The 10944-nt window shown below is 47.1% G+C and overlaps 1 protein-coding gene across 1 annotated transcript; it reads right to left on the reverse strand.

The window, feature by feature from the left end:
* Positions 1–2197: 2197 nt before the first annotated feature.
* On the reverse strand, positions 2198–10944 carry LOC119169323 (uncharacterized). Its single transcript, XM_075885871.1, has 4 exons — positions 10633–10944; positions 8834–8859; positions 4514–4620; positions 2198–3667 (listed from the first exon to the last, which is right to left on the reverse strand). The coding sequence occupies exons 1-4, from the start codon at positions 10942–10944 to the stop codon at positions 2340–2342; spliced, it is 1773 nt and encodes a 590-aa protein (XP_075741986.1). The 3' UTR covers positions 2198–2339.

The raw sequence follows: 10944 nt of genomic DNA on the forward strand, positions 1-10944 counted from the left end.
TATCGCGCAAGATGTTGCATAGAACAAAAGTGAAAATGGTTTGTAAAGTTATCGATGAACTGCCCCTTTCTTGTTGTGATCTTGGTTGAATGGATTGTAACATCTGACTTGCTCTTAGGCAAAGACTGGGCATCCACTTGTTGTGTCCTGTATTTTGTGCGTGGCTACCATGGTTAATCTAGATAACCTGCTTAGTGCATGTCTTCGATAGAGGGTCCCCTTACTACACAAGGAATCTGCATTTTGAGAGGTTGCAAGCTTTTGTCGGTGTTTTAACAGCTCCTATGTTCACGCGAATGTATGTAAACAGAAGACAACCTTGCAACATGAGTTGAAGTGCACATGTATTTCCAGAATAGCTAACAATTATATGCTGTATTTATGCTTTAAACGAAGCATGATTCAGTAGTTTATTGTCATTGGTTTCTGACATTTCCTTTTTGTTGTTGTCCAATTAATGCTTATGTTGTGTCTTAATATTCTGTCATTTGTTTTGTATTGGTTCGCAAGTGAATGAAGTTTGCTTGTGGTCATTGTCAACAAATGGTTCTATCATATGGTAGCCACTGAAAATGCCATTGTTCACAGTTTTACAGTGACCTGACAGTTTTTCGGTGTTTTGCAAAACTTGGGACTGGGACGATGTATTGTTTAACATATGCCAGAGATGCCCCTTAAGGAAGGAAGTCTTTTTTCTGTTCTACTTAATAGAATGAATAACCCTACTGTATGCTTTTATAAACATGACCTGGAGATTGCTCACAAACGTTTTTCACCTCCCTAGACATTCCCTTAAGGTAGTGCATTGCTACCATGAGTGTGAGTGGTACACTGATATATTTGCTTTTGTACAAAACGAAGGAAAACCTCCAGCTGTATAACTTCAGATCTAGAAACCTACAACTCTGCTTGCATTTATCTTGCAGATCTTAAGTGTCCTTGGTCTTTGTGGTCTGTGTCATGTGTGCTTCTTGCCTAGTCACTGTATAAACTGTGCTATTAAAGGAAACTCGTAATGTGGATTCGTATCATCTCAAGGCTGCAGCGTGCTGTGTCTTAGTGCAATTTTTGCTATGGCACTGCTGCCACGAAAGAATAATTTGATGCAGAAGTGCCATAAGCTATGTATACCACTTATTTAACATCATTGTGAAAATAGGACTAATTAATGCTTTTCGCACTCCTCCGTGTTGGCTAGTCTAGTTCAATGGATTAAGTTTGTGCCATGGGTAAAGTAACAATTCATGGGTAGGCAAGGATTGTGTTCCGACACCTGCAGCATCTTATTGCCTAAATGATCTAACGGTTGCACCTAGCCTGTATCAATGTAACTGCAAGAGTCAGTAGAGCCTCGATCTACATTGTCCTCAGCACTATTTTTCGATTACCAAGTAGCATTTGGACTGCAATCCTCACTAGCTGGTTTGATAATTTTCTGAACTAAGGCAACATTGCTTTCGGTTTTGTGCTGTAATTGGAGGATGAAGGTAAAATGAATAAGAGCACTAGAGGATGAGAACTGGTGGTACAGTAGTTGCCACAATTGACGAAGCTTATCCAATGTAATTTGTTTGGTTTCACACTGAGCCTGATCGACAAATTTTATGCCAAAAAATTTCATTGCTATTAGATGCATGTTGTTAACCAGGAGGCTGTGGGCATCGTTTGGTGGTTTATTGAGATTATGAAACAAAAAATAATTACAGCTAAAGTATCCAGCACGCACCTGCACTGTCCATTATCACATGAGAACACAAATTCTGGCATTAACTCCAGTCATACTCTTTAGGCGGCATTGCAACAGAGAGACATTTGCGGATATTTTTCACGTGTTGTTGCACCCAAAGTTTCTGCGTCCACTTGACACGATTGTGCAAGATGTGATGTGTGATACGGTGTAGCACTGGTTTTGTGCAAAAAAGTTGTGCTATATCTTCTGCTGTGGTCGCTTAGCTGGTAAGGTGTCGCGTGGGAAAGGTCGAGGACATGGGTTCCATTCTCTGTAACTTCAATAGGCGCAGAATGGGTAAACACATCTACGTGAATTTGGGTGCAGGTTAAGAACACCGGGTGGTCAAAATGAATCTGCACTCCCTCACTTCACTGTGCCTTAACCATATCATACAATCGCATTGACACAGCAAGCCCCTCTAATTTTACCGGTGGCTTGAAATACTCTGTGATCATGTGCCACATTGTCCTGAGTAACCGTATCTATTGTGCACAAAGTACCACATGCAGCCTATTCTCCAGTTCCACCCCAAATTCGATAGTGGTTGATGTGCATTTCAATGCCTGCTTGTGTCGCCTGAAATTGTGCATGCAAATCCTTTAGTCCATCAGTCACTGTAGAAGAGTGGCTCGGTTGACAATTCATCCATCAGTTCTTTGACTGACGCAACCACATTCGAGTAGACCAGTCTCGCGGAAATTGCGTACATAAACTTGTCGACAACTACGTGCTCCTCGCCCAAAAACTCCCAGTATGAGGTTCTCCAAAAGTTGCTCTTGCGGACGCCGCAGCATGACCTGTAATGGTGCATGACCATGACCGACTCGGAGATGGCAACTGTTCTCGCGCCTTTCGCGTGCTCCCATACGAAGTGTACCCCGCCCGAAACCACCGCTGTCGTTCTGGCGACGTACTTGGAGCGCTCGTAGTGCTTCCAGACATTGGCTTCGCGTAGGAACAGAATACGAGAAAGCATCGGAGGCTTATGGCGGAGGCAAGCGGCATTTAACGGGTACTCATAGCAGAAAAACTGGTTCTTAACTAAAACACTCCCCAAGGAGTTCTTGCCGACCGAGGTCTCAATTTCAAGTATCGCGTCAGTCAGCCTGTTCCTCGTCTTGGAGACTATAAACTCGTCGAAGTCGACGTTAATGATGTACTCGGATGCCAGTCTGGAGCGGTAAATGCAGTCCTGGATAGCCGCCATCTGACCGTACGCCAGTACGGAGGAGTCATTCAGCGGTAAGTTCCACCGGTGAAGCCGAATGTCTACCTTTCCGCTCTCTCGAAGGTGCGACAGCAGGACTTCCACTTCCCGCGGCACCTGGCACAGGTAGATGTTGAAGTGCGCAACGCCCATTGACGCGTAGTAGGCTATGAACTCTGTAATAGATGAAAACCTGCGGTAATGTTCCACCACTGGACGAACGCAGACGGAGCAAAACTTGAGTGGGCGCTTGCGTTGGTTGCGCACTCTGAGCCACTGGGGTGATGTCATGTTCCAGTTTGTACCAAGGGCAACCCTCATGTTCGGATGGTTCCTCACTTCGGAAGGAAACTTGACAGGACAAAGGAAGAACGCCGCCGCGTAGGGGAGACCGTGGTGTTCAGGCAAGACCTCCAGGTTCGCCTCGGACAGGAAAACGGCCGGTCCGACGTTCAGCCAGCACTGCACCGCCATCTCTTGGGCGGAGTCTCTCGGCACGACGCTGACGATGCGCACGTGGCAGTTTTGCGGTTCCGAATCGTCCATGTAGGCGTAGTAGACGTAAGTCCGCGGCAAAACTTGAACCCACTGGTCGTCGTCTTCGTACACAGTCTCTTGGCCAGAGTCATTTTCGCGCAGCTTTTCGGCGAGCCGAGCGTTGAACTCTCGAATAGTGGCTGTGAGGTTTCGGTAGTTTCGATTGTTGCAAGTGTACTGTGACTTGCTGGCTGCGAAAACAAGCGAACAAAAAGAAATGTTGAGGCACTGAAACATGCTTTCCTGACCTTCCTGAAAACTTTCCTGAGACTTTCCTGAAAACACGCTTTCACTAAGTACAGTGATTTGAAAGCTCGTTGGTACGACTCTCGCGGGCATTAAAAATTAACACATGATCCGAAAATCGCATTATCTGAAACGGGGCCCAAAGATGACAAACAATGCATATTTGGCAAAGAACTTGCTTTAATTAACGAGCTTTGAAATTGCCCGTTACCGAGCAACGAGCTTTTTTTTTTTTGCTTTTTGATGTCCCGCGGTGAGCATTATTTGAAACTCAGTGAAACGAGTAGCATTTTCATGAAACGCTGACCTTATCACCTGCGACAAGGCTACGAAACGTGTCTAAAACGTCGAGTGCAGATTCGGTAGTTATGAACCGTTTCGAAGGGCGAGGCAATCAAATCCAATCTGGAATAGCGATCATTGATCCCGGAGTAGCGTCGGACAGCCGCGATAGCTCAGTGCTGCACGGGCGTAGTGCCTCCGGGCGCGAAGGCTGAAGCCACGCACGCGAGTGTTTTAGACGTGTTCGCAATCGCATTATCCAAGCCTCGGAAACGCGATCGTATTAACCGTATGAAAATGTATTACCTCTAAGGGGCGTCGGCCGGTAACACACACAAAAAAAGGCGTAGATCGCGACATGTTGCGTTTGCCCTCCTTTTGGAAGACATTCGAACTTGCCGACGGCTGCAGTCTGTCACGGTAATCATGCAAGTGAACTGAGATTGGCGAAAATTTCAAGATTCTTTGAGCACATCGCACTAGTTCTAGATGTACAGCAATCGTCCTACCTTTGGCCGTGAGCAAGGGTACAAGGAAGTACGCTGCTGGCGCGACGGACAAGGCCGCTGCCAGTAGTGTGACCCTCTTGAGAGTTCTGTTGATGCATCTTTCTTTCCTGCAACGAAGTGCTTTAGCATAAAGAGTTGTGTCGGGCTCGGGGATTGAACTGTAATAGCGCTTATTTAAGCAGCTTTTATTTTACACTTAGTGGAATATTGCAACAGCGACAGAGTCGAAAATTATAATTCCATCGTCGCCACTCGCCCCGCCGCGGTGGTCTAGTGGCTAAGGTACTCGGCTGCTGATCCGCAGGTCGCGGTATCAAATCCCGGCTGCGGCAGCTGCATTTCCGATAGAGGCGGAAATGTAGGCCTGTGTGCTCGGATTTGGGTGCACGTTAAAGGACCCCAGGTGGTCGAAATTTCCGGAGTCCTCCACTACGGCGTCTCTCATAATCATGTGGTACAGTTTGGGGACGTTAAACCCCACATATCAATCATCGCCACTCTTTTCAGAGAGGTATACTATCATTCAAGGGCAGTGGGTCTTTGTAATGGTGGTCTGCTTGACTTGCGTTATTGCAACATATGTTTAACTTAGCCATTTGGCAAAGCTTCGGAATTTAGAAAAAAAAAAGAGGTGCATGGCTGCGCCTTTCTATCGTAGAAGACGCAGCTCATGTTAACCGCTGACTAGGCTCACGGTCACGAATATTGCGGAATGCGTGCAAGCGGTAACTTGACTCTTCAAGATTAGCATTGCTAGCAAACACGGAAATGTGAAACCGGGGTCGTAAACACCGACCACATGCTGCACGTTTTGTTTTAACGTCTGTCGTTCCTAAGGTATAGCCGTAACTTAGAATAAATTATTTTAGAAACATTTCCAAAAAAAAAACAAAAACACGGCGTCCTCTATAAGATACATAGTCCATATTACAAGTGTTGTCTGCTCACGTACCAAGGTGTAAAAAAAAGTGCGCTGACGCATGGCTTGGACGCCCAAAAATATTGCGCCCGGTGTTATACCTTTATGGTTCTTCAATCATAAATATGTAGCGTCACCATGATACAGGGGATAAAAACGCATTGTTCTCCTGACGAGATTTTATGATGAGGCGGTGTGTGACCGCACACGCTGAAACAAACATTTCGATAGATGTATGATCTAAACACTTCGTTGCGATTGCTTATGAATTAAAGGGCACTTGAATATGTATTAGCTGAAAAGCTAAATGAGATTGGGTAGTTATGAATTACGCAGCTAAATTACTGCTACAGAGCTTTCTAACACGTATGTAAAGATGACATAGACGCAATACCTGTTACGAATAAATTGGTTAAAATTTTGCTATAACTGAGAAACTGATGACACGCCAACACGGAACACCTGTAGGAAGTGTGCGGTCAAAATCGTGAACAGCAGTGAGCGATCACACGCGCACGCAGGCGCGTGGTTTGTGTTAACGCGCGCGTTAGCATTCCGCGTAGCTTCGCCAGCAAAACTATACTTTGGCAAGTCGTTGTCGTGCTCCTCGAGAAGGGAGAAAACGGCATGCCTACTTTTGCAACTCTTGCCCATTCGCAGCTCAGCACCGCACTTATCATATATTGCCACGTTCCTTCCTCAAGTTCTGTTATCGCCCCGTTACGCTGTACGTAGCTCTACGCTCAAACCGCGGCTGCAGTGTTCGAGAAGTTTCGGGACTGTCGTAGGTCATTTAGTTAAGGTTACGGCCACTTTGCGAACATTACAGATTATTGTGGAACGTATACGTGGCCGCTAGCGATAACGCTATTAACACAGTAACTTAGAAGTGTGGCAGCTTGGGCTCTTAGAAGTGGCAGCTTGGGCTCTTTCGTGTCCTTCTTAATTGTCTCTGTGTCGTCGTTTGTTCTCGCGCTATATCGTCTTGCTAAACACAGGCGTGCGAAGGGTTCCCCTACGCGGAGGGGGGGGGGGGGGGGCGAAGTCAATACATGCCCGCTCAAGCTGGATTGCCCCCTTCCTATTGCTCACTCTATAGGGCTAACCAGGCTGACTTTGAACCCACCTCCTGGTTGACCAGGAGATGCGGCCGCCCGCCCCCTTGTGAGCATGCCTATGACGATAGAGTATTCGACGGCACACGTATAAATGCCGACGCGCTTCGCCGTTTGTCAGTTCATCGACGACCGACGCTCACTTAGCCGCTCTCAGTGCCAGTAATCTGAATCTTTTTGACCAGCCGCAAGTTCGGCCGAATAAAGAGGTTGTTCTTCGAACCACAGTCCGCATCCTTCGTCGACGTCACGACCCCGTGACAATATATATGAATCGCGAGTGCACGCTCTCACTTGTCAATCAGATAATGAAACATCACATAAAAATTCATCATTTAGACTGATGAAGTATTTCCTAGGGCTCTGCTTTGGTTAACTTTATTGTAAGATAGTAGACTGCTGAATGTCAATCTTGCGCCATAACCCTATGCCAGCTGGTAAGTCAATCAATGTCACGGGCATAGACGTAGCCAAAGTGGCTCCGGGGTTCAAATTGTCCTCTTATTTTTTTTTTCAGTTTAAGATGCTCTTTAGGCAACTTTAGCTAACCTTTAATTGGGGTTGGTGGTTGGAGCTTGGCTCGTCGCGTCAGCTGTATACCTACATGGCTCTCCTCAAGCATGGTATACTTGCCCGTAAGTGCGGCAGAGATGGCTCCATTAGGTGCTGCATGGTCGTAGAAGCCTTGCATATAAACTTTTGTCCATTTAGCTAAAGCTGGCCGTGCACTGATCAGAGCATACTCTATTACGACACTTGTTAAATAGCTGACTTGCTACGATTATGCTCACGCCAGCGTTGGCATATGAGATCCACCACGGAGCAGGGCCGTAGCCGGAAAAATAGGTGTGCGGGGGGGGGGGGGGGGGGGACTCACTTTGTTTTCATTTTTTTTTTCATTTTTGAAAGTGCATTTCTATAATAAAGTTAATTTGGGCATGTTGATAAAAAATAGTAATAGTAAAACGCTGTGTGTTTTAACGCGATAGCGTTAAAGAGCTCGTGTCGCAGAAAACCCGCCACCGGCGTCGACCCCGCTGGTTGTGAGCGAAAAATCGTCTGTGCGTCTGTGACTGAAAAATCAAGTTACCGAGATAGCCGCGGGAGGCCGCTACCAGTCCACGCGGACGCGCACAATCACACTGAAAAAGCCGCCCATTCGAAGAAAAAAAAAAGGGGGGGGGGGGCCTCAAGGTCACGAGGTGCGGTAGTTTCTTCGCCCTGTCACCCCTCCCTGCTCAGCTTCCAGCGCTTTTGTCGGGACGAGAGAAGAGATAATGCAATGGCAGCATGCGGCAAACCTTTGTAACTCCACTCGCTCTGGACGGATTCTTAAATTTTTTGCGGCGTTGAATTCGTGAGGCAATAAGCTCTTGTAATGAATTCATTCCATGGTTACTTGAAAAAGTTTTTCAGGTCCCCTTTAAGGTATTGTACTTGACGGGTGTCACAACGAAAACGAGCCCATTCGGCGATAATAGTGCGCGCTGGTCCAATCTACTGTGTGCGTGTACGTAACAAAACATATGAATGAGTTTGCACTTGGCGGTTGAAAAGTGCACTAGGGGCTGGATTTCACTATCGCGTTCAGCTCTTAAAGGCGAAACTTAAAGTTCCCCTAATTTTTCACTCCATAATTATACGTACATGCAAACAAACGCACACACGAACATACACAAAGTATCGATGAACGCCCGCCCCGAACAAAATTCGTGGTAGTGCTACATACGGGTGTGGTATCGTTATAGTGTTCGACAGAAGGTCTCGGGATCGAATGCCCGTCGTAACGGCTGGATTTCAATGAATGTGAAACACTCGAAGCATGTAGGCCTAGGTTTAGGTGTGTGTTAAGTGTTAAAGAAAAAAAAAATCAGATGATCAAAGTTGCCGGATCATTCATTCCACTACGGCGTCCCTTATCATAATTGTATCGTGTTACTACGACGTACGTAAAACTGCAACAAGTGATTGTATTAATTCTTGTTGCTCTCATCTCTCACACTTAGCCCCCAACCAATTCATCGTTCTATTCCGTCTTCATCCCTCATTTTCCCGTGAAGCGCGTTCGTGTATAAACTCTCCACCTTTCATTCGTAGGCCCGTCCTGCAGCTGCTTAGAAGATTCGACAGAGCATCACGCACTGGCTCTTGAATCACCGGTCTCTATAAGGCGCCCTGACTTGTGGGGACTATCTTGTCTGCTAGGCAGTCCGACAACGTTGTATTATACGCACGTTTACACGAAGGCTGCCACACGAAGACAGCCACAGACCGCGGCGTCCTTACCTCGTACGGCACCGCAGCACATCGTTCTGGCGAGCAGCGCACTCCCCAGCACCCAGGTCTCACCGTAAGTCTCTACGTGGAGGTGCCTTATGAAAAGGGATACGATGACGGCACAGTTCGTGTGTACACGAAGACCGTTGCCAGGGCAACGCATGTCTCGTGTAGATGACTCGGCTAAAGGAGACGCCCATACGTCTGCAAGCTGACGACTTCACGTGCCTCGGTGCAATGAGGTGTCGACGAGTAGCGAGAACAATGTGGCCAAGGGTTTTGATTGATGGTCCAGATCACGCTTACTCGGATACAGCCTTCCGCGGAACACGGACAACGTTCCGGTGCCTTCCCTTTCCCTTGCGTTGTCTGGGCACGAAAAAAACTGCGCTCACAGTGGAAGAATCGTTCCTTTTGTGACCCAACGAACCTCGGCGGCACCTGTCCACCTTATCGTGTCCCGAGTACTCCGACGTCTCGTGTACTCCTTTCACGCATTGCGAACTGCCGTGCAAGCTCAGAGTTTCAGGCGTACCCTGGATATGTTTCAGCACGCTGTGGTGTATACTATGGGGGCCCACAGTATATTATAATCAGAACATACTACCGTTCTCTTAATGGCGAAATCTCGTGAAGCGCGCGCTCTGCAGTTTTGTAAAAGGTCACAGATATTTTTATTTCTCGCTCGGAAAATGAAACCCAGAAGGCAACCCTTTAAGTAAAGATCATAATCATTTGCAATACCTGCAGTCAATTGCAGTTATCCGTGACTAATTGCCTAGGCACCAAAGTATGTGTCAGGAAAATGTTTTTTCATGTTTTATTTTGTTTCGTAAGTGAGAAATCCTTCGGCTCTCTATGGTTGATCGCCGCCTCGTATTAATATGTGTCGTCATTGCTACTGTTCCAGATATTCCGCATACGAGACTATTTTACGGAGGGCTTAGCTAGGTGTGTGTTTGGGCAAGTTGGTTTATACTTGATGCGCAACAAATGAGTGTTAAGCGACGGGGACATATAAGTAGGCACCTGTGTGCCTCTTGTCTATGTTCCCATATCATAGCGCTCGTTTTGTGGGGTTTAACGTCCCAAAACCATGATATGATTATGAGAGATACCGTAGTGGAGGTCTCCAAAGTTTCGACCACCTGCGGTTCTTTAACGTGCACCCAAATCTGAGCACACGGGCCTACAACATTACCGCTTCCATCGGAAATGCAGCCGCCGCAGCCGGGATTCGATCCCGCGACCTGCGGGTTAGCAGCCGAGTACCTTAGCCACTAGACCACCGCGGTGGGGCAGCGCTCGTTTGTTTCGCATCAACAGAGGAATTTTAGTGCCGCCAACTATACTTTTATATTTTTGCATTTTAACAACTATATAAACAGTGTTATGGTAGACGCATACGCGTGAAAATGGTTGTGTTGACGCATACGACCTTACTAGTTCCCGTCGCAATATGCAACAAGTAAACAGCCCAGGATAGCGGCTTCTAGATGTCTTAGGTAAAATAGCCTAAAGATACGACGTGATGATTTATAATAAAGTTATGACAGAGTACAAATTCGGGGGCAACATCGCAGTCCAGGGCAAAGTAAGACTAGGGGTAGCGCTGACTGCGTGATATATTTATACGGTTGGTACCTGCGCCAAAGTAGAAGCGGTTTCCTCTATTTTTCTAAAAGGTCGCCGAAGTCTGTTGGCTTGCAAATATCCGTCTAAACACGCGTAGTGTCCTTCGTAGCCGGGAACTGATGCACCACGGCGCCTGACACAGAAGGGAGGTACCAGAGGACCGCAATGATTACCAGACGGGACACCTCCCTTGAATGGTAACCAGTCCCGCTAAGCACTTCGAGGTGGCAGACCTTGGATGTGCCCGATTGTGCGAGCGTAAAGCCCATCACCCAGCGGCCATGAAACTTGAAGGAAGAACACATTGGTGCCACAGGTGCAGAGTATGGTAACCACGCCACAGCCGAGGACTTTGACCTGGGTCGGTGCGCTGGTGGCGCCGTCGAAAGTGGCGTGTGTCCTGTTACTATTTTCCCACTCTTCATAAAGAGGGAATCTTCATAACCAGCCCCCGCGGGCTCCTTCAAGATGAACGAGATCGTCAT

This window comes from Rhipicephalus microplus, chromosome 2 (assembly GCF_043290135.1).
Source record: "Rhipicephalus microplus isolate Deutch F79 chromosome 2, USDA_Rmic, whole genome shotgun sequence".
Lineage (NCBI taxonomy): Eukaryota > Metazoa > Arthropoda > Arachnida > Ixodida > Ixodidae > Rhipicephalus > Rhipicephalus microplus.

Bases quoted from the DNA above. Each gene is read 5' to 3' on its own strand.
- LOC119169323 (XM_075885871.1), bottom strand. From the start codon at position 10,944: ATGACGATCTCGTTCATCTTGAAGGAGCCCGCGGGGGCTGGTTATGAA. The intron at 4,621-8,833 runs GTAAGGACGCCG...ACTTCGTTGCAG, and splicing joins GTGCTGCGGTGCCGTACGAG to GAAAGAAAGATGCATCAACA. The intron at 3,668-4,513 runs GTAGGACGATTG...TTGTTTTCGCAG, and splicing joins ACCCTTGCTCACGGCCAAAG to CCAGCAAGTCACAGTACACT.